The sequence below is a fragment of the Leptinotarsa decemlineata genome, unplaced genomic scaffold, assembly GCF_025532065.1.
Source record: "Leptinotarsa decemlineata unplaced genomic scaffold, Ldec_3_MD MMD2_tig00078422_RagTag_RagTag, whole genome shotgun sequence".
In the NCBI taxonomy this organism is placed as follows: domain Eukaryota; kingdom Metazoa; phylum Arthropoda; class Insecta; order Coleoptera; family Chrysomelidae; genus Leptinotarsa; species Leptinotarsa decemlineata.
In genome coordinates, this window is record NW_027412747.1 from 17,942,785 (window position 1) to 17,967,569 (window position 24,785).

General features: G+C 35.2%; 2 protein-coding genes across 5 annotated transcripts in view; both read right to left on the bottom strand.

Annotated features, from left to right (window-relative positions):
- LOC111511189 (uncharacterized) overlaps window positions 1-12,823 on the bottom strand; it is a 77,203-nt gene extending 64,380 nt beyond the window's left edge. Inside the window, exon 1 of the mRNA XM_074186337.1 lies at window positions 12,543-12,823. The gene's annotated coding sequence lies outside the window, so the exon portion shown is untranslated. The remainder of the gene's footprint in view (window positions 1-12,542) is intronic.
- Window positions 12,824-21,101: 8,278 nt separating this feature from the next.
- LOC111512795 (serine proteinase stubble) overlaps window positions 21,102-24,785 on the bottom strand; it is a 58,286-nt gene continuing 54,602 nt past the window's right edge. For all 4 annotated transcript variants that reach the window (XM_074186102.1, XM_074186099.1, XM_074186100.1 and 1 more), the window contains one exon: window positions 21,102-21,700. In XM_074186102.1, the coding sequence (XP_074042203.1) occupies window positions 21,518-21,700 (183 nt within the window). In that variant the 3' untranslated portion in view covers window positions 21,102-21,517. The remainder of the gene's footprint in view (window positions 21,701-24,785) is intronic.

The window sequence follows — 24,785 nt, forward strand, 5'->3', positions numbered from 1 at the left end:
AGTTTTTGGATCATCGACGTCCACTTCATACTGAGAAATTGAATTCAATTTCATATTTCGGGATGTTTTGGTAATATTTTCTTATAATTGAGTGAATTATTCCCTTTTAAATTACGGCCCTCAAAACTGGTTGACTGAGTCTTTTCCACATTTTTAGATACCTATTCATATTTTTTCACATTTCTATTGCTCTAAATAAGAATCCCTTTTATGATTATCTGAAGCATATCGACAATAAATAGATTATATTATGTGTTTTGATAAGCAGAAAAAGAAATGATAGCAATGCTAACATCCCAAACCAATACTAACATTGTAATGAAAATTGAAATGAAGTCATTTATATACACAAAATAATTAATGGCGCAATGAATGTTCGAATAGAAGTCCTTTCATTTCGAAATATTTTTGAACTCGTTTTTTCATATTATTCATTTATTGCTCTTAATACACTTCTTTGCTGCATCGTTGCGAAAGCATTCAAAATCCTCAATCTCAAGTCTTCCACATTTTCTATCTCTCTGGCAGCGTATAAAAGATTCAAGTACATATTCTGATAGCCCAAATCAAGCCCAATCAAGCCGATAGCAAAATGTGGATAGATTTTCCTGAATACCTCCAGAACCAAATGAGCTATATTCGATTTTTTTACATCATTGAATAGTCTCTAAAATACGCAACTTTGCCACAATTTAACCGACACTCTATCTCTTATCGTTTACGAGATCCTCATGTACAGAAACGAATTTGAATAGCCCTGTATATTTTTTCACAACTACCTCAATATGGGTTTCAAGTGAGCGGCATTGACAAGTAGAATAGTAGCACACTTTGAAAAAGATGCCAATTCAAGATTATTATTATCGAAATAACACTACTAGTTCTCTAATTCAACCAAACTCGTATCTTCAACAGTACCTACTTGAGTTTGATCACACTGTATGAAAGCAATTTTGTAACGAAATATTTAACATCATTTTGCATGGAGTTATATACAACTTTTTTATGGTACTGTCCATTTTTTACTTCGCAGTATTTTACATTAAAAATAATCACTCTGAAATTGACCCGCACTGATAGCTAATAACAATAATCCAATCTAACTTCATACAAAGAACAAATGGGCTTGCTGCGAAATTGAAAACCATCACAATTACCCGCATAATATAATCAAGTTTTCATTGGCGAGGGAAATTTTGAGGTAGATTGTATAACGAGAAAAGTGAAAGCAGAGAAAGAAAATTCAGTCACCATGTTCCTTTAATTGCATGGTCTTGCATACGTTTCGTTCCAAATATTGTAGAAACACATGAAGTACAGTAGAATCACGTATTACTCTCATAATTCTCACAAATAACGCAAAAATTACAAAATATCCCAAATTTTCAATTTCGTGACATTTTTCTCAATTCATTTGGAATAACGTAGAGACACGTGAATGAGAGTAGATATACGTATTTCTTACATAACTCACATAATTGTGATGTCTTACGAAAGTGAAGAAAGGAAATTGAAAATTATTGAGAAAATATTATGATCTGTCTTAATAATCCTAAGTTTTTCATTGATATACAGGGTGTTTCATAACAATGCCATCAAAGTGAAACTGGAGTATTTAACCAATAGATTAAGCGTACTGAAGATCTTTCATTTCAGAAATACAGGGTGTTAAAAATGGGGAATAAAAATTGATTTTTGACCATAATTATTTAATTTTGTAGTTTATTCCAAAAAAACTTGAACTGGAATTGAATTTTTTTGCATTTTCAGATATGTATTTTGTGATATTAAAAATTTCGTTATGAAGTAAATGATTTTCATTGTACGATAATTATCGACGAAGAATTTCAAGAACGAGGTTTTAGTGATGAACGAGAACGAGAATTTTTTCTACTTATTCACCAAACTCAAGCACCTGTTCACGCAGCTGCAGTTTCGTAAGAATGTATCATCTTTTTCTCCAACCGATTTCCTGGAGTCTTTGAAGTCCACTAGATACTCGTTCTTCCTTACGAATCGAAAGATAGTTGTCCTGAAAATCTAGAGAAGAAAATTGGATTGGATAATTTAGGAAACACTTGCTACATGAATAGCATTTTACAAGTGTTGTTTATGACGAAGAATTTCAAGAACGAAGTTTTAATGATGAACGAGAACGGAAATGTTTCCTACTTATTCATCAAACTCAAACACCTGTTCATGCAGCTGCAGTTTCGTAAGAAGGTAGCATCTTTCCCTCCAACCGATTTCCTGGAGTCTTTGAAGTCCACTAAATACTCGTTAGGACAACAAGAGGATTGTTACGAATTCTTGGGGTACTTGTTGAATACTCTTCGTGAGGAAAACAATAGCAAAAGCAATACTCCTGACCGCTCTGGACTGAATAATTCCGTTCAACCCATCTCGTCTTGTGTTTGTGAATCTTTTGCTGGAAAAATCCTCACTTGTGAACTCTGTAGTAAATGTTCGAGAGGTAGCATAAACGTATGTGAATTTGTGTAACTTCATCTAGCGTTTCCTAATATGACTAATAACCAGTCTGTGCAAAACTTATTGTTGAATCATCTGAAAATGGAACTTTTAACAGGTGATGATGCATCATGCGTCAAACTAATTGACTGTTATAAGGAAACAAATATAGCTGAGGCACCAATCTAATAATGACACTGATGATCTTCAAACATGCCTCAACCTCTTACGGAAGCACCAAACTCTTTCGAAGGTTCGAAATGCAGTCACTGTTCACTGTGGTTCTGGCGTTGAATTTTGTCATTATTACGCCTAGGTCAAAGACGAAACGGACTGGTGTCACGAAGTGTTCTGGCGAAGTAGTGAATTTATTGGAGCCTCTGGAGACACCCTACATTTTGTTTTATGAGAGAGATAACATTGGCAGATCAAGATCTGCAGGGTTTTTCTGCGGCTGAAAAAGCAAATGCGCCACTGGAATCAACGAAGTTGCCCCGGAACGCTAATTAATTTTTGTTTTGTTGTATAATTTCATGATTTATATTTTGAAAGTGTTATTCCTTTTTAAAAATGCATTTATTTAACTCAGAATCTTCACGTGATGGAAAATTTTCGATATTGAAGTCACAATCAGGATGCTTTAAATTCTCATGTGCAGCCATTATAATATTAGTCACATTTTTTTTTCTTATTTGGTGGCTAGTGTAATCGACCTTAAAGTTGGCAACTGACACTATGTGTCAGTGGTCAGTGACAGTGTCAGTGTCGGTGGCAAAATTATTGTTCCTGCTGACATGCTGACATGCTATGTGGTCGAAATATTCAAGGATCCACTTCTTATTGGCGGTATGGTGCATTATACCCCAATCGGTGACAACCTGATTGATACATATTTGGTATGCGGTTCAAAATATTATCACTCTGCCAGCCATTATACAGACTTGACTTAAAACTTATCGGATGTTGGTAAACAAAATAAAATTCATTTAGGATTAATTAATTAGTCCGCTGTGAATAAATTTCAAGAGAAAAACCTCAAATGATAAGTTTTAATTTATGGATTTAAAGTTAACTTGAAGAACTCTTTGAGAATATAAAGTTAAAAGTTAATGGTTCGTAATACATTTTTTAAATTTAGTTTTCAAGGCCTTTTTAGAATGGGCCTTCTTTGGCTGGAAGCTGCTTTATGGTGGTTTCAGGACTGTCTTGAAGATCACTTGATTCTATTTGAAATTTGCTGTGTAGTTTCAAAGCGATCTTGATGAGCGTTAATGTTACTTGAAAACTCCCCATTAGAAGTAGACAAGCTTATATTTGAAACCGATTATTTATCGATGAGGAGCTCTCTTCAGATTACCATTTACGCTGATACAGATAATGTTTTCAAAGATAACTGGAGTTTTCTCATTTGTCCCATTACATAGAAAAATTAATTTCTGCACAGGTAATGCGTTTTTCTGTTCATCTCAAGCATTAAACGAAGTGATTCGCAAACTCGAAAGAGGAAACCCACTACTATCGTTAGGTACTAAATTAACATTTTTATGTAAAAATCTAGCGTGAAACCAAATTTGTAGCAGTAAATCGTTTCATAACGATATTCCAACGGACAGTTCTCTGCAGCGTTCTCATTTCAGAAATACAGTTATGTCCTCATTGAATGTCCTTGTTATTCTTCCGAAATTGTGTTTATATATGGAGATTCCGAAGCGTTTCAATGCGAATTAGAAATGCTTTTTGTTTTTCATTCATCTACGGCCGATATCTAGGTACAGTTTCCTTTCTGGAAATTCGAAAAACCATGGGTTCGGAATTAACGGTTATGCAGTAATAACTGACCATCACGATTTTACCGAAACGACCGTAATTGAGGTCGATTCGAAGATAAAAAAACAAGAATGGCTCTGCTTTTTCTCAGCTTAAATAGGCAATGAAAAGTTTTAAACTCTTCGTTAATAATCCCAAGTACAGTGACAGAAGCGATGAGTTCAAAACAAATAGATACTCCATGGGAGGAAAGTCTCGGGCCTACCACATAAATGGCACTATTTTTATTTCATTCTCGCTTTTTCAGAGATAAGCCACAAAAGAAAGCTGTTGCAATTTCGTGATATTCTACTCATGAGTTTGTGGGTTCTTGTGTTGAGGGTAACACACATCAGAAACAACAATTAATAGTTGGTTTGCTGACTTCGAACGTGGTCGTAGAGACACCGATGATGTAGAACGCATTGGAGGTGAGTAGGATCTCCTACTGAGGTGTGAGGTCGAGATTCCTCCGACACAGGCACCTGCCAGTAAGCTGACTTGATGTCTAACGTTGAAAGGTATCGAACGTCTTTCAACTTGTCCAAAGTGTATGATACCATTGGCATTGGATAGCTATCTCGTTCTGTAACTGCGTTTAATTTTCTATAATCCACACAAAACCGGTAAGTGTTGTCCTTTTTCTTCACAAGTAACATGGGGGAAGACCATAGACTATTGCTACGTTCCACAATGCCTTCATCCAACATCTTATTCAACTCCTCATCGATGTGTTTCATGATTACAGGATTTAACCGGTAGTAACGTTGTTTGATGGGCTCGTGATTGGTCCTGATTACGTGTTCCGCCAAGTTCGTACACCTTAAAGACATCCCCATAAGTTCCTTATTTCGCTGTAACACAGTGTTTAGACGAGCTTTCTCTTTCGTCGTGAGCACGGTAAAATCCTGGACTAGACTGAGCATGGACACTCGAATTTCTTCTGTGTTGGAGAACTGCCATTCGTTATGATGCAGGTCAGGTACTATGCCCATTCGGATCCAGAAATCTGCCCCTAAAATGAGACCATGAGCCAACTCTGGAACCACCAATAACTCTTATCGGCACAGAACATGTTTCGATACTAGACCATCGTTGACCATGGGCAACGGTGTAAAATACCACCTGTTCTCTGTTCAATTCAATTCCCAGACGTCCAATTACATCCCAACCCTGATAACCTGATATCGTTCTAGAAGCACCAGAATCGAGGATCCCAAGTAAGGAACAATACAATATATCAACTCGCAGAAACGGTCTCTCGTCATTATGAGCATGATCCAATACGTAGTCCAGTATTGGTTGAAGGGTCGAATTTGTATATATCCCAACATGTCTACGACCTCTTAGACACGCCGATCGGAGTTTTTCGACCTTGAACACGTGGGCCAGGTATTCACCGTGTATCCTTTCTTTCTACATTTGAAACAAACCTTTTTCTTGGAAGCACACCCTATCGCTCAGTGACCCGGTTGGTTGCACAGAAAACAAAGAGTGCTACCGTGGTTGATTCCCGACGACCCTGTCGCTACTGAAGATACCCTCGCAGAGACGTCTTCAGGTATGGAAAGGTACGCAAGGTCTGACTACAGGGAACTACTTTTTCGAGTTAGGTGCTGTGAAACTTCCGAAGGAAGCCTTCCTAACCTCAAGTCTCCTACCAAGAGTCAAAAGTTCACTTATGGAGGCGATGTTAGCCAATCCGAGTTGGCTTTGGTAGTAGGGAGATATATTGCGTAGCAAAATCTTCAATTTAGCTTCCTCGGAAATCGAGCACGTCAGCCTCTTGAAGTACGCAGCCATGACTGCAAGGTAAATTCTCATAGACTAGTCTGGATCTTGAGTTCGACGTTTGATTTCTTCGAAGAGCTTCTCGTTATAATCCGGAGTCAGAAATTTCTCCCTGAGGAGAGTGACAAAATCGTCCCATGTATCAGCTTCGTTCCTGTAAGCTGAATAGGATTGGTATGCTCTTCCAGTAAAGAGGTCGATACCTGATTCCAATAAGACATCCTTGCTCACATTACGGGCCACTCTCAGTTCTTCCACTCTTTCCAAAAAGGTACTGAGAGACATATCCTTACGTTCCCCAGAAAATATAAGGTCCCATTTGTTTGGCAAAATGGACTTGGGTCGAACACCTGAAAATACACCAGGCACCACTTCAGCTGCACCTGTCTGAGCAGACGACCTCCGCTGAGGGGACACATTCTGGAAATCTGATTCCGCAGATTCAAGAAGACTGAGCTGAGGAGGTGCTGATTGTAGGTTTCGCGAATACTGCTCAGTTTTGGAAGTCAACGGGTCTAAGAGGAAGATAGCTTCAGGCTGCAGGCTGTGAAACAATTAGTTGAAACCTGAGCTCATGACACCTGAACCATGAATGCATTATTGGACACTTTCGTTTCGATATTATACACCTAATAACATTACCGTTTCAGTTTTTATCTATTGCCTTCGCTCTGGATGATTTGTTTCTTTAACGAAGTGTCTTCACGATTGGGTTTTATCTTTATTTCGTCTATCTGGAATTATATTATGAAAAATATTCCGCTTAGTCGATAAGAACGGAAGACATCCATTACCAAGCTCGACATCACTTGCCGACGTTGTGGAGATATTTTCTTATCTCTCTCAAAGTGAATTGAACAACAGATATGCTCGAGGGAAATCGTTGGGAAAAACGGAGGAATGGAAAATGTCGTTAAAGAGCGATTTGTCTCTCGATACAACAGGGTGAATGAATTGATATATTTCAAGGATTCCGTAGCTACGTAGAAAGTCCGTTTTTATTTTTGATGTTTTGAGTATTCGAAATGATAATTTCCGAATAGATTTTATTCTCAGTTTATTAATGCAGATATACATAAATGACACATTTTTTTTTAGTCTGGAATTAGTTGGTTGCACTCATGAAAACTTACTGATGAGGGCATGTCAAAGTAGTTTCTGGATCAATTTTGTGATTCAATGATTCAATTGAAGATTCAACCGGAACTTTTGTCGATGAAATTGTTGAATTTCTAAGCCAGTCAGTCGAATAATTACGATTGTACTTTCGATATACAACAGATGTTCATCAAATAACAGTAAACATTTGAGTTGGGTTCAGAGACAAAGAAGTATTGTATAACAATTTGATTAATTTTTGAGAAACCTGAAAATAGAAAAATATTTTTGTAATGAACACTAGTGGTTTTATTCAGATTCTATTTCTAATTGTCTATATAACAGTGAACAACTTTGTTAGAAAAACCAACCTAACCTTGCAAAATTGTCGACAGTTGTTTGTTGATTCAGTTTTGAGTTTGATAGTGACCAGATTTTTCAAATGGAATTCATCAAGTTAGTGAAGTTGCAATTTCGTTCCTTCAATGCGGAAAAAACTATAGAAAATGAAACATATAGTAATTGTATGTTCTGAATCTATTCAAGTAGCTATCGAAAAAATATATATAGCTGTCAAGTTACTTTCGAAGAGTTGTGCCTCTATTCCTCATCTTCTGAATAACATCTACTACAAAATTCAAAAGGTTGAGGGTCCAGGTTATCAGTTTCTAGTTGAGTAAATGTGGTGTTGTAACATCAGACAATGCGACTGATATTCAAAAAGTTCAGAATTGTACACATAAAACAGCTTCGTCTAGAGCTGAAACTATCAGGTCCGACAATTATTAAATATGTGTTCAACAACACAAAAAATGTGGAACAAATTACACAACAAAGAACTGAACAACGCCAAGATCTTTCATTCAATCAGTTATTTGGTATACAGATGAAAGATTCTGCTGAGAGCTGCGCATTCGAAAAAGAGATGGAAAAAAGGAATGAACCATGGAAAAGACCTCAATTGTCAAAATCTAACTAACTTAGAAAAAAAGTATCAATTTGATTTTTTTGGTTGGTGGTTTCAGGGTTTTACCGTGGTCTTCTCTGGTAACAATCTCCAAACGTTTCATGTTACTGCAGAAATCATCTTCAGTGGCATGATCAAATTCAAACTCAAATTCATTTATTCGTGATTGCAACAGCAGCCATCTATAAGTTGGATATACACGTCATGTTTTACACTCACACACAAATTGACAATACACTTAGAAACAGGTAGTTAAAAATAAAAAATATAATATATAATGGTACATGTAAATGGTCGTTGTGACTGATTCATTCTAACAAGTCATTGAGGAATTCTCTAACCGAATAATATGCTTTTGCCAACATCATTTTTTTAATTGTTTGTTTGTACTTTCTGAAACTCATGTTCTGTATACTGCTCGGTAGTTTATTGAAAAACTCATCTCCGACTTTTTTAAAATTTTGTTAATTTATGTTGAGTTACGCTCAATCCATTTGCAGTTCTTGTTGGATAATTATGAAAGGATGAGTTTTTTTTAATGAATGTATGTTTCCTTTCACATAACTCAATGTTTTATAGATTAATATGCATGGAAAATTCAATAATTTGTTGTCAATAAATATAGTTTTGCAGCTTTCTTCGGATTTCATACTGAACATAAGCATCATGATGCGTTTTTGGCAGACAAACATTCTTTCAGCATTAGTGCAATCTCCCCTTAGAATGACATTGTATGTGAGGTGGCAATATACTAGTGAATAGTACATGTCCAATAGAACGATTTCGTTTATTGTTTTTTTTTAGCTTCAGTAAAGCAAAGAAGCCAGAATTATTTTTTTTGTATGTGTCGAAGTTCTCTTCTTGACGTATCAACTCAAACTGAAGCTCTAATTTCTGGCATGTCTTTAATAGTGCTGATTTTTCACGCACTTTCTGTAACAGATATGTTCTCTCTTCCTTTCTGTTGAAATTTGGTTAGTGTTTGTGTATTTCTAAGGCTTCTTAATACATTCTTGTTGAATAATGATTTGAAGTTACTAGCCTTTCGGTATTTTCTTCCTGTACACATTATGGCCTTGTTGAATATCTTTCTTGATGACCAAAACACCTAGGAATGGGATTTGGAGTTTTTTTTCTAATTCCATGGTGAACTGGATTTTCGAATGAGCACTATTCAGATGTTTTAGGAAGTTCTGAAGTTCTTCTTTGTCATGGCTCCAAACAACGAACGTATCATCTACGTACCTCAACCAGTGCTTCGGTCTTTTTTAGGAAGTTTGAATGTTTGGAGATTGTAACCAAAAAATACCACGGCAAAACACTAACGCCAGCTGTGACAAAAAGCCCAAGGAAGCTTTTTCTTCAACTGGAGCTACTTTTACAGGATCGCTGAATTAGATGCAACCAAACATATGACTAGAAAAATATATTTGAATTTCCCAGTGAACAATATGTACATACTTGCTGGTAATAAACATACACGAATGCACTTGGAACAGAGAACATCGATGTCGAGATGTTTTTGGGTGACAAATGAATTCCAAATTTATATTCAGCAGAAATCAACAAAATATTGACTATTCTGTGAATTTGTATTCGAGATAATGCAAAATAATTGAAAGTCTATGAAAATGATTTTGAAGTATTTGTTTGGTATGAAAAATATATGTTTTATCAAGAAAACGGGAGTCTCACTAGGAGTATGTTGTAATACTGATTTTGCTGGTGATACCATCAGCAGGAAAATTTGGAGTTGTAAGCAAGTTACTATCGGTTGACTGATGTAAACATAAAGATTTTCTTCACTTTCTACATCCGAAGTGGTGTACATTTATGGCAGTGGAGTTGAAAAATACATTATTTGGATAAAGAAAGTCTTGGATGGAATGTTTAGTTTGCCGTTATTCAATCCTGTTTTGTGAATCGATAACGTAAGTGCCATCAGACTCATTGAAAGCCCTGAATTCCATACGAGATTCAAACATATAAACTTGCGTTATCATTTCATCAGAGAGATGGTCGCTGAAGAACTTGTCAACTTTATTCATGTGGAAAAATATGATTGCAGTTATCCTGACGAAGCCTTATCTGAGGAAGAGATTTTATAAACTGTGAATTGAATTGAACATTCAATTATTCTGTATTTCCAATATTTTTGGGTAGGTGAGGAGGAGAAATATATGGATGTCAAGTTACTTTTGAAAAAACAGTTGATTTTTCGTTGTACGATTTATTTTTCAACTTCTGAGTTACATTTACTGGAGAAACGTAGATTTAGATCAGGAGCGAGTCTACAGAGGAGATGGATGTCGAGTTTATGACTCCAACTGACTTTCCTGTAAATTTAGATCAGGAGAGAGTCTATAGACAAGATGGATGTCGAGTTTACGACTCCAACTGACCTCCTTGTAAATTAGTTCAGGAGGAGATGGATGTCGAGTTTATGACTCCAACTGACCTTCCTGTAAATTCAGTTCAGGAGCGAGAACTTCTCAACTCCCCAACTACTGATCCAATGACTGAACCTAAAAAAAATGTTTGATGGTGCAGCCAGGAAACAACTGAGTCGTCTCCTTAACAGTAACTCATGAAACCGCCTTACACAAAATTCTTGAGCGGCATACGCAGAATCTGTCTCGGGCGGTGGGAATCTTGCACCTTGACTCTCCAACTACCTCATTAACGATTAAACAGCAGAGCATATACTTTGTGCCTGCCCCGCTGGGGCAAGCACAAAGCCGTACTTTCACCATCTGTCCTGAAAGACCACTCACCATACAAACTAATCGGCTTCGTTAAGAATCTGGGTTTATTTGGTCGAGTGTGAATAGGTGTGAGCCACAATAAACCCTTGCGGGTTGCGGTGGAGGGTCGAATAGACCCACTCACTTTGGACCTAACCTATCATTTCATCAGAGAGATGGTTGCTGAAGAATTTTTCAACTCTATTCATGTGAAAACTTGAGATTGCAGATAATCTGATGAAGCTTTACCTGAGGAAAATATTTTCTATCGAATCGAATTGAACCTTCAATTAGTCTGTATTTTCAATATTTTCGGGTAGGTGGTGAAGAAGAGAAAAATATATCTGTCAAGTTACTTTCGAAGAAACAGTTGATTTCACGTTGTACGATTTATTTTTCAACTTCTTAGTTATATCTATGGCAGAAACGTAGATATTGGAGAGTGTTCAAATCTTTGCTCATTTGCGTGGTTTTTCAGAAAATGATGATTACTTAAATCGAAAAAGAATATTTTTAGGAGAAATTAGTACTTTTTTGTAGAAACGAAGTTTTCCATAACGAATGATTGAAATACAAATCGGGGAAAGGGTTTTTTCTTCCAGTTTGTGTTCATGAAGAGTTTTTTCAATTATTGTTCTTCTTCCTCTCTTCAGAACTCACAGGTATTTTCTTTGATAATGGGGAAGTAGGAACCTCAAAACTTCTTTCCAATCACAATTATATTACTCTCCAACAAAATTGTGTGCCTCTAAATAACGTCATAGAAAAAATATTACCATCTACTGCCCGCAAATATTGAAAATTAAACTATTCAATGGACATTTGAGATTAGTGGAGGTACCATCAATTGGGTAATGTTTTTAAATTAAAAGTACACCGCGGAAACGAAGAGCTCTCTTTACTCCAAACTCCCAATACATAAATACAACACCCTTCCCATCGAAGTCAACAGAATCAGTTCAACAGATGAATAATTTTCTCCTTACTATGTGGGCATAGTTGAAAACTAGCTTTAAATGAAATTATCTTGAAGAACAATTCGTTCAGACCAGTCTTCCCTCACCTACAGAGTAGATTTGTGAACTGATCTATCAGAAAATTACTACTCTCCTGGTTAATACCACGAAAGGCGTTGGATTATATCCGACAGGTGTCCGTGAAGGATTCTTCACAGAAGAATCCTGCTTCACAGAAGAATCCTGCTTATGCTATTGGCGATACAACTGCCATAATCGATTTTCAGTTGTGTTCAGGATTGTGCAGGAATCTTCACAGGAGTAATTCCTGCATATGCTGTTGGTGATACAACTACCGCAATCGATTTTCAAGTATTTTCCTATAATTGAAAATTGATTCCGGCAGTTGTATCGCCAACGGCATATACAGGAATCACATCTGTGAATAATCCTGCACTGACATCTGTAAGATATAATCCAACGCCCTTCGTGTTATTAGCCAGAGCAGTAGTTGTTTTCTGATTGGTGTCAGTGTAGGTGAGGGAAGATTGGCCTCAACGAACTGTTGCTTCAGATAATTTAACATAAGTAATTGCAGAGTTTTTGGTTATTCCTCCGTTTTTACTAGGTATTAAATTTGCCGCAACAACATCAGAATACAATTTCTTTTTACAGGAAACTGGACCATGACAAACTTGTATCATGACTCACCTTGATAGGACTAGATTGAGCTTCTAAAAGTAACAAAATAAATAAATTAAACAAAACAATGAACGTCAATCCTGACACTAATTCACACGAACATTTCTCGAAACCGTTACTTCTCGATCAGAATAACAGTACGAAACCGGGACTTTCAGCAAATTGCGAACGACTAACACCGCGAACCAGGGTGTCTTTCCACGTCAGGGCTGACTTATCGCGCGCTAGTACTCAGGTACCATCCCCATGACTGCGCACAGGATCGCAGTACGACTTGGACTGGTCATGGAAGACGAGCTGGGCCATCCTCAAGATCGCCAGAGAATCGCAGGTCGTTCACCTCTCTCGAAGCAGCGCTGCAGGTACTCAAGAGGGGAGTACCGTTAGCACTTTACTCCGGTGATCGAGTTGCCGAAGTGCGTAATTATTTCGATTGAGGTGATACGTTTAGGAATGGTCCGGTGAGTGTGGTGTGTGTCCTGCTGGACGACAGAGGTGGGTCACTTTGGAGGTTCGGCTGCAGGAAGCCCTAGGTCAATAGGTCGGACGCCGTGTCATGGGAGATGCGGTTATCTTTACTCTGTTTCCTGATAGTGAAGAGTAATAAATGCCCATTATTTGGGGTTTCAATCAAAAATATTTGTTGAAACTAATACTGTGTTCATATATTCACATATAATAGTTATTAATTATACAAGGGAAAAAGTATTAGATTTTAGCTCGAGATTGTGTTGTCTCCCGATGCAAAGCGGAGTGGAGCTAAAATCTAATATTTTTCCCGTGTATAACACACAATTTTTTTTTCTGTGACGGGAAAAACGACGATTCAATATTGAAAAAAACATATTATAACAATATGTTAAATTCAGAAAATTATCGATGTGAACTTTGAATTTTTAAACAGGTAGACTATTCCTAGCGTTGCTAGGAAACCAATAAATATAAAATCAAATATCTGTAATAAAGTTTCATTTAAACAACGATGAAAATAAAATAAAAACAAAAATAAAAATCAATTGGCTCTCCGGGGCAACTTCATTGATTCCAGTGGCGCATTTGCTTTTTCAGCTGCAGGAAAACCCGGAAAAACCTGCAGCACCACATCATCTGAAGATCTTGATCTAACAATGTTCTCTCTCTTATGAAACAAAATGTAGGGTGTCTCCAGAGGCTCCAAAAAATTCAATGCATTGCCAGAACACTTCGTGACACGACTATCGTCAAACTTAAACCAGTCCGTTTCTTCTTTGACCAAGGCATAATAATGACTAAATTCAACGCCAGAACCACAGTGAACAATGACTGCATGAATATTATGATAGTGGTCTGCTAGGTTGAAATATTCATCTATTTCGAACCTTCCAAAGAGTTTCTTGCTTCCGTTAGAGGTTGAGTCTTGTTTGAAAATCATCAGTGTTATTTTTAGATTGACTGGAGCCTCAGCTATACTTCTTTCCTTATAACAGTCATTTAGTTTGGCGCATGTTTGACAATACAGTCGATCATCATCTGTTAAAAATTCCATATTCAGATGATTTAACAATAAGCTTTGCACGGACTGGTTATTAGTAGTATTAGGAAAAGCTAGATGAAGTTCCAGAAATTCACATAAGTTTTCGGTACTTCTTGAACATTTACCACAAAGTAAACCGGTGATGATTTTTCCAGCAAAAGATTTACAAACACAAAACGAGATGGGTTGTACGGAATCATTCAGTCCAGAGCGGTCAGGAGTATTGCTTTTGCTATTGTTTTGCTCACGATGAGTATTCAACAAGAACCCCAAGAATTCGGAACAATCCTCTTGTTGTTCTAACGAGTATCTAGTGGACTTCAGAGACTCCAGGAAATCGGTTGGAGGGAAAGATGATACCTTCTTACGAAACTGCAGCTGCATAAACAGGTGTTTGAGTTTGATGAATAAGCAGGAAACATTCCCGTTCTCGTTCATCATTAAAACTTCGTTCTTGAAATTCTTCGTCATGAACAACACTTGTAAAATGCTATTCATGTAGCAAGTGTTTTCTAAATTATCCAATCCAATTTTCTTCTCTAGAATTTCAGGACAACTATCTACTGATTCGTAAGAAATAATATGTTTCACAGAATCTCCATAAGAACCATTTCTCAAGCTGCGATCGATCCTTCCAAGTGAAGAAGGATTTCGTAGAGGGATCGATTCGGCTCTTGCTTCAAGAAGCTCTTCCACTGAAAGGGAACCAGTTTTACGAAGACTGCAACTCAATTTTTGGGGGCAAGAATGACCTGAGTCCACTGACCGCACTGAAAAAGAAGAAGGTGGATCACTTGTGAATTAACCTTGATAGGAGACTGATGAATATCCACATATCTCGGCTTGTTTCGAAGAGGATTCAGTTCCGTACTGAAATTAGGGCAATGCATGATCTCATCAAAATTATGTGAAGGAGGAATAGTTCCAAGTACTGAAGCAGCATTGCCACGTTGAATAGCAATAGTAATTCTTTCTATCAAAAAAGAGGTAGAACGGTGATCTTTCGTTGCCTGGCCTATTCTCCTTCCGAGTTCATGCACGAATAACAGAGATTCCGGGCCATAAACACCAAAAGTTTCAACCGCTACTGGATGAAACAGATAGTTGTTTCCAAGATTTTGGTAAATTTTCTTTTCAATTTCTCGCCAGACAATGCTGCAGTTCCAGCAGATTTGGAACTTGTGGCTAGATGGGAAGCCGCGACCGTGTAAACGCAGGTAAAGTCCCATACCACAGGCTTACCGTATTTCCATGGTATGAAAGACATACCATCTGGTCGTTTACCATCATCTCGACTGGTACCTAAGGTTTCCAGAATTGCAGAAACATCCGCTGACAACATAGCTCGTTTCAATATGTCGTTCACTTGGTGATGTCAAGATGTATGCCCTGCACTTCTCCTGCAACTCAAACCATGTGTATCTTCCTCATCAACTATCTACCGCAAACACAAGTATGAGAAACACAAATAGATGAACCCATCCTATGTCCTACTGCTATTCTGAAAGATTCATCGTCTAATAGTGTTCCAAGAGATGCAACAGGTAAAACATTCAGCCAAGCACCCGATTCTTTGATCATTGCTGCTTTCAGACGAGTCTTATCGTATACGCTTGTAGATTTCAGAAGTTTATCAGTTTTAATGATCAGAAGAGGTCGGTCCCATACACTTTGTATTTTATTTTTATCTGTAGGAGGAGCAATATTAGTTGCAGCATGCCAAAGTGATTCACCTTCAGAATAAAAAACGTCTTTGATATTGATATCTGTTAATTTGAATTTTTGTTCAAATTCAAATTTTAACCAGTCCGAAACGGACTGGTTTAAGTTTGACGATAGTCGTGTCACGAAGTGTTCTGGCGATGCATTGAATCTATTGGAGCCTCTGGAGACACCATACATTTGGTTTTATAAGAGAGAGGACATTGGTAGATCAAGATCTTCAGATGATGTGATGCTGCAGGTTTCTCCGGGTTTTCCTGCAGCTGAAAAAGCAAATGCGCCACTGAAATCAATGAAGCCCCGGAGCGCCAATTAATTTTTGTTGTTGTTTTTATCGTTGTTTCAATTTCGAAATTATATAAAATTTAATTCTGTGATTTTATTTAAAAATTGCGAACTTAGTGGTCAGTAGTTATTTTGAAAAATGCCTAATTCCGAGTTTTCTCTGACTCCACCGCAGTTAGTAGAAGCAGCGAAAGTAGCGTCACAAAAATTATTGCCAGCTAAATCGCGGAAAATGTATGACATTGCGTATTCAAGATTCATGGAATGGAAGATGAAAAAGACATGCAGTTCTTTCTCGGAGACGTTGTTATTGACTTATTTTTCGGAACTGGCAAACAACAAAAGCCATCAACAGTGTGGTCGAATTATTCAATGATTAAAAGTATGTAACAATCCAATAATAATGTAGACATTTCAAAATATTTCAAACTAATTACATTTCTGAAAGAAAATGGGAAAAGTTACACGTCCAAGAAAGCTGCGATATTTACGAGTACACACATTAGTGACTTTTGAAATAATGTTTATTTAACGGCCAAGGTTGTTGTTGTATTTGGGATTGCAGGAGCTTGTCAAATTTGTGAAATCAGCCAGGTAATATTAGAAGGTATTGAAGATTCGGGAACGTTATTAATTGTGAAACTCAAGCAAAAAAAGAATGATGTGAAAAGGTAATTTGTAGTTACTGAAGAATATATTAAATTTTACCGAATGTACATAGCCCTTCGACCAGCAGCCGCAAACGAACGCCGCCAGTTTTATGCATATCGCAATGGAAAATGTATAAGGTACCTGAAGCAGTGGCTAATTTTCTCCAATTTTGAAAATGCCAAATCATATACAAATCATTAATTCATTTCACAGATCGTCTGCTACACTTTCAGTTGAATCTGGGGGAGACTTGATGACACTAAATAAATATGGCGGTTGAAAGTCATCAACGGTCGCTGACGGGTATGTTGATGAATCGGTAGCACACAGGACAGAAATAACTGATGAAGTGTTTAGAACGTTTGGCAGTGCTGAAATAACACCCATACCCGATTCACGAACAGGTACATCAACGGAAGTTGTGTCCATGGCAGAAAAAATATAATTTCAACACAAGAAAATTCGAATGTTGTACCGAAAAGTTCAAGGAACATATCATTTATGCAATGAACATTTGATAATTGTACTTTTGATATAAAAGAAATGTAACTTTTGTGTAAGAAAATATTCTAAAATTAAATTTCTACCTTTACTTATGTATATATAGTAAAATATATATATATATATATATATATATATATATATATATATATATATATATATATATATATATATATATATATAATATATATATATAATATATAATAATATATATATATAATATATATATATATATATATATATTATATATATATATATATATATATATATATATATATATATATATATATATATATATATATATATATATATATATATATATATATATATATATATATATAAATGGAACCAACAAATAATGGGGCTAAGCAGCAAATGAAAGAGTACTCTTTAAAGTTTGTCCAAACTTTCGGAAATTTAATAAATTGTTTCCATCATCAGAAATGCTACAATTTGAGGGTGTAAGTAATATTAATATATGATTATGAATGGTTAGACTTACAACTTTTTGAGGATGTTTCATACGATGGTTATGTAAAATATTGGACACAACATGATGGATGAACATTGATACAATACATTTATAAAACTGGTTAAAGGATGTCTAATATTGGATAAAATATTTGTGATATTTGAAAGTTGAATAAAGTTGAATATTCATGAAAATAGATGCTGTATGATCTGGTGGATTACTTTGTCATGACCGATGAGACAATTATGCCATCTGAGATGTTTGTAGGGAAAATTATTCAATCAAATACGTTCACCATTCTAGTCTTTATTTTTTAAATATGACAAATAACTACAATATAAATAACGCGTTATCTGATACAGACATACAAACAACTGCATTGTTATGTCAAAATTCCTCCCTCATGGTTCAACAGTAATAGCAGGGCAATAACTTTCTTAGCAGCTCACTATACTATACTAAAATATATAAAATAATTCGATATAAATAGTTAACAGATACTTTTATATTTTTTTGGTTTGGTACTTCAACAAAGCCATTTTGACCAACCGATTTGATTGATGATCGATACAAAAATCTGGGTCACGAGTGAAATCCCCAAAATTTAGGTTCGGCTTCACAGATAATTATGCACAAATGCACAAATAAATAGTTTGAGAATTATATACCAATCAACCAAACAAAAAAGAGATGTTAGTTTTCTGCGAATATCTCAAATACTCGAAATAAAAAATAATCTTGAGAGCAGAACATTCACTGAAAAATAATCTCATCTCCCAAATCTGTTCATAGTTCCAATTGTTGATTAAAAACTATATTCGCAGTTCAAAAACTAAATCATCATTCATTCATAACACTATTTTTACTAATAATTTGATCATTCCCAAAAAATTTTTAAATTCAGATAGAATAGAAAAAAGTATGGGAACATGATACACGGTTACTTTTCATTTATATTCATCACTTTTAGATAAATGAAATTGAAATGAAGACAGTAATAAAATATTGTCTCACGATTGGAAAAAAAAATCATCGAAATACGAAAAAGTGGTAAAATGATATACAAGTTTTTTTCCAAAATAAATAGAAAACCGATATTTTCATCATTTGCATTCTTGATTAGAAATCTGACATAACATTTTTTCATCATGACAAATGTTGTTTACAAATAATTAAAATTCTAAAACACATAGTGATGTAGCTTCCATCTATAAAGAAGCCCAAATTAACTGAATATTTGAAAAAAAATGGATTTCAACACGTTATTGAGTTTTCAGTTTTCCTTTCCATTGTTGATACAAAAATTAATGTCTTCATTTTCATTTTCCAGCTTCACTTTCAGGAGAATAACGTCAAAAACGGACAAATCAGACTTCAATTTTAATTTTGGAAATTATCAAGCTTTCTTTGTTAGCTTTGAACGTAAGATCATTAACAAAAGTATATATAAGAGAAAAATACGTTCTAAAATGTTTTTTCAGCGGTTTATCACCCATTCAACCCATTTTTCATTTCCTAATATTCATATTTACTAGATTGAAATAATATTTTTTGTTGAAGCACCCGAATCGGGCGTATTTCAACTACTCAATTCAATTCAAATGTTCCGCTTTCAAGTTTTTCAAATTTTGAATATGCGGATTAGCTTGCAAGATATCCGCAAAAAATGAATATTTTACTTTTGTTCAACTATATTGTTCATAATTAAAAAATATGTTTGTGCGACTTGACTCAACTCGCTAATTGTTCCGAGTGGAATTACGAATCGAATTTTCTGTGAACGCGAACAAAATTTTTGAGAATGGCATGTGTGACTACTGAGAAGGCACAGCTTTTGACACTTGAGTAAGCCAGTTTCGAAGAAATGAAGATATTGATACCAAACACCAGAAGGTTCACATACCTATTATGAATATGACTCGAGTTCAGTCTCAACACCAGACCTTCATTTTCAACACCTCGACACGTGTTTCGATCACCGAGTGGTCATCTTCAAGAGAAAAAACAAACTATTCATTATTTCTCTTGAAGATGAATAATTGGTGATTGAAACACGTGTCGAGAGTGTTAAAAATAATGGTTCGGTGTTGGAACTAAACTCCAGTGATATTTATTACTACACCAAAGATTCCAAAGAGTGCATCACAAATACATTTGAATGACAATTAATCCAGTAACTTCTTTAAAAAGTAGCAGATACCCACCAGTTATAGATAAAAATGAAGAAAGAAATATTTTTCAATGGTACAATGAAATTCACGATTAAAACTCCTAAAGCTAGGTACATATGCTGGTAAGTTGTGTTACTATTTTGCAAATTGCACTTGGTACAATTATTATCAGATAAAGACCCCAATCAACTATTGCAAATTTGTTATACAATGCAAAATTTTGCCCATTTCGAAATATATTTTTATGAAAGCTAATACACATTATTTCGCAAAATTTCATTTTGTTGAGCTGGTATATTGACCACACTATGTCTAGCTCTATGAAAATCATTTATCATGATTGATTCTGTATAATTTTTGCTTCAACTTATTAAACTGGTGTATTGAATCTCCAATAAATATTGATTTATTCAAATAATCAAGGCAATTTGTGCTCTGTTATCATTCGATTTCTCAACTGTCCAGTAAAAATCAAATGATAACAGAATACAACAAATGATTTTTCACTTTTCTCTTGATGCTGACATGCCAAATTTTTCAATGTTTTGCTCAAAAACCAATGCTGTATAGTAAGTCAGAAATAGTTTTCATTTTTTCCCTGATCCTCATCCATAATCGTGGGATTGTTTGAAAACCATAATAGATACATTTCAATAAAGATATTCTTGGATATTCACAGATGTCACTTGGTAATAGAATGGGAGATGCCAAGCATCTCCCGAAAAATGTAGGTACACATAAAATAAACACAATTTCAATATCAAGTATAATAATATCAGAATGGGACATATTTGACGAACCGAGGGTATGTTAATAACTTATAATAATTCATTGTTGGTTTGGCCAGCTGTATATTTCAAAGCAATAATCGAACTCCACTTCTGAATTTCAAAATATGTAAAAATTTAGCTCAAATTTTTCCATTGTTCCATTGTTTTTGCACTCATTTCCTTCATTCGTGAGTCAATTAATTGTGACTATACGTATAAATTGTATTTGAGGTGTACAAAGACTACATCATATCACAAGTTACTGTATTTGAGTCTACCATTTTTTCGTTTTATTCGAGATCCTTCAAAGCAATTGAAACCATCACTGATCGATATATTCAGTTATATAATTCAAAAATGAAGAAAAAAAATTGACGTAATGGTTCAATGTTTGTTGAATGATCATCACTTCTAAATTTCGTCAAGTTATTTTCCATCAAAGTGTATATTTATTTGAGGATCATAACTAAATTATGGTCGATATTTTGGAAATAGCTTGATATCATATCATATGTGATACAACAACTAGATTTCAATGAAATTGAGTTTGATTGGGTACAACATTGAAACTATGAAGAACCAGTCTATAAATGTTCTCCATTTCAACCAAAGGAGATGAAATATGGATTCTATGTTGATTCGAAACTAATAGCTCATATCAATGAATTCCAGTACCTGAACCATTTGTTTGAATGAATGAGTAGAATATTCAAATATCCGTAATAGAAAATATCAATTTTGAGAATCAGCGTATATCTGGGTATTCCAGCACCTTTGTAATCATCAATCCATATTTGTATGTGACAACGAACTGATAAATAAAAAACATCCTCTTTCTATTCGGTGATAGAATAAGTAGAATATCTTCACAATCTTTCAGAATTAGGTATGTCCTTTCCTCAAGGTTGTCCCATTACTTTGTCCAGCCAGGGTACGAATTTCTGAATATTCGTATACACTCCTGGAAGGTGTTCACGTCCACAGCCTATACCCCATGACACAAGACCGATAAGTGTCTTACGACCTTCTATGGTGAGTGTTAATGGTCCTCCAGAATCTCCTTGACAGGAATCACGACCTCCCTGAAAATTGAAAAAATTAAATATCAATTAGCTACGTAAAGTGATGTTTTCAGTTATCCTCCCACGTTCATTTACTCAAAAATATTATTTTTCGAAATTTTTTCGTATTGAACACATGTGTTGAAAATCTTTGCTATATTTTAGCTGTACTCTCATTTACTTATATGTATCTAATATATTTTTTTGCAGTAAAATGATTTGTTCGAAGCTTTTTGATTGTTTTTTATTGCATTAGAACTTTTCAGAATCATTCTAGAACTGTTAGAATCATTTCCAAGCATCCATGACATCAACATCAATATAACAGCTTGTTCTCGGAATTTTGAGATTGTTCCGAAATATTCTGAAATAACCACAATTAATTTTTAAAGATTCAAATATATATCAGAATATTGCAGGGTGACTATGACATTTTTTTTTGAGTCGACACCATTTGCAGAACGATATTTTGATACCTAATAATTTTGACTACTCTTCGAAATGTAATGGAGTGTTTCCAGAGCCTGACCTGATATGGTCAGTATTATTACACTGGCTCTGCCTCTGTCTTTTTTGTTTACTTCTTCGTAAACCTACCGAATACGTTTTTTCCAGTTTGTTTTCAAATTTTTTCACTTGGTCGCTAAAAGTTTACTGACACCACCTACTACTTTCCTTGTTTTGGAAAGTTCATTTTTATAAAAAGTTCATTTTGATGCTTCTTCTGTTTCAATAATATTTTTCTGCCTTCTTTCTGTTTCTCAGTAGATTATTTCATTTCCTGAAACTTTCAATGAAGGATAATTTTGTTCAAAACTGATTGGGGGAACAGGGAGCATCAACCCCTTGCAACCCCACAGTTGATTATGCTATGACTTCATGCTTCTTCCATGAACATATCTACGTGGAATCAAGAAAACTAGGTTATTTTCCGTGAAAGAATCCAGAAAGGGGCAAATTTCTAATAATTCCTCAATATTTCACCTTATCATAGGTTTTGTGATATTTGGGTTTTGTGATAAGGTTTTGCCGAAAAAAGTAATATTACTGATTTTAGAGACTTGCGTGGAATCAGTATTTTGCCAATACTATTAAAAGTTTTAGAAAAGGCACTGTAATTACAGTTATGAGAATAACTTGACAGAAACACATTGGTGCCAATTATACAGTCTGGATTCAGATAAAGTTATAGTGATACAAATGCACTCTAACATATTACTGATGACATAATGAGAGCAACGGATCAGGGTAAGTGCACGATATTGGTTCTCCTCGATTTCAGCAGAGCATTCGATATCTTGAATCATAAACTCCTACTAATATATATTACATTATATGGGGATATCTGATAACGCTGTCAAACTCATGATCAATCATCTGGAAGGTAGAAAACAGCACGTTTGGTTGGTTTCTCAAGTGTCGAATAATCTGGAACTGATGGCAGAAGTACTCGTGCTGACGAAACGTTAGAATGCAGTTCCAAAGTACGACGGTCTTCAAACCCGGATGAAGATAGTAACACTGAAATTTCCTCATCTCCTGAAGAGGCCAACTTTATTGTTGAATGGCGCGTCGAGAAGAGTCTTGCATTTCTGGTAAATGGGAAACGTGTACGTTTTAGATTTGATCTACACCAGAGGTTCAAGTTTCACCCTTTATTGAAGAAATGGATATACTGAAAGTAATCAAACCAAAGTGAAAAGCTGATTTGTTTATGTTAAAGACGTAGCGATAGCCATTTTGAAAATGCCATTTCAATGAATCTGTCTATCATATTTTCCGTAATTTCAATGTCTTGAACCTTTTCGATGTAAATTAAGAAATATTGCGTTTTTGAAATCAAGACACTTCACGTGAGAAACATCTAGTTCTTCAAGGAATCCCGTTGTAAGTTTATTCCCTTTTAAATGAGTGGTAGACAATGTGTTATTGTGAAAATCTGAAAGTGTATCTTATCAGATAATATAGCTCTAAACTTTCCTTCTAACTATGCATCACCTGAAAGATGAAACCCAAAAACATTCGCAATGCAATACTAGAAACGAATGGTTTTTTTGACACTGATTCCATCTGGCTCTTTTTATAACACGCTGATATTAGCTTCACATGTAGGTATGTTTTTTGTTTGTAACCGACTCATTTGGATTCGATTTTGACTAACTTTAAACGGACAGATGTATTTGAAACTTTGTGGACTCATCAAGAACCAAGAGTTTCATAAGTTATTTCCATTAACTTGATCAGGATTGCCGGGATTAAATATTTTCCTCACACAGTCTCAGTGTGGGAGCAAATAAGACAACCACACAAAAGTGGAAAATAAATAATAGTTTAAAAAAACAATCAAACACAAACTGAATAATGAAAAATAATTCGAAACTAATTCAAGATTGTGTTCAACATCGATAATAACTTCTATGACTTGTTGTAACTAATGTCTTTTAATAAGTCTCAAATCAAAATCAATCTATTTACAAAAAAATAATGTTTGAATAGAACTGGCCGATACATATGAAAATCCATATTGTAACTCATCACAAGAGCCTTTGAAAACAACGAGTACACTCATATCGGTCTCATATACTTTACTAAAGCCTTCGATTGTATCTCTCCTAATATTCTTTTGGAGAAATTGAACTCATATAACTTTCACCAGAATAGTATTGAAATGATTCGATCATATTTAACAAACCGAACTCAATATCTCAAGATTGAAAACACCACATCAAACTCTAGACCTACTACGTATGGTGTTCCTCAAGGCTCCATATTGGGACCTATTCTCTTTCTTATCTTTATTAATGACCTGCCACTCGCTTCACCACAATCCAAATGTGTACTCTAAGCAGGTGACACGACTGTGATCCATTCTGACAGAAATCCAAACAGACTTAAGCAAACAGTTGATGACTCTAATTCTATCATACATGAGTGGTTTCTAGCAAACAAACTAAAGGTAAACGACCGCAAAACTGAAAATATCATACTCTCTTTACGAAACACCGAAAATTTCTCTTGCTCAGAGTCGGTGAAATTCCTAGGAGTCTATATAGATACAAAATTGTCATGGCAGCATCACACAGAAAACATCTGCAAAAAACTATCT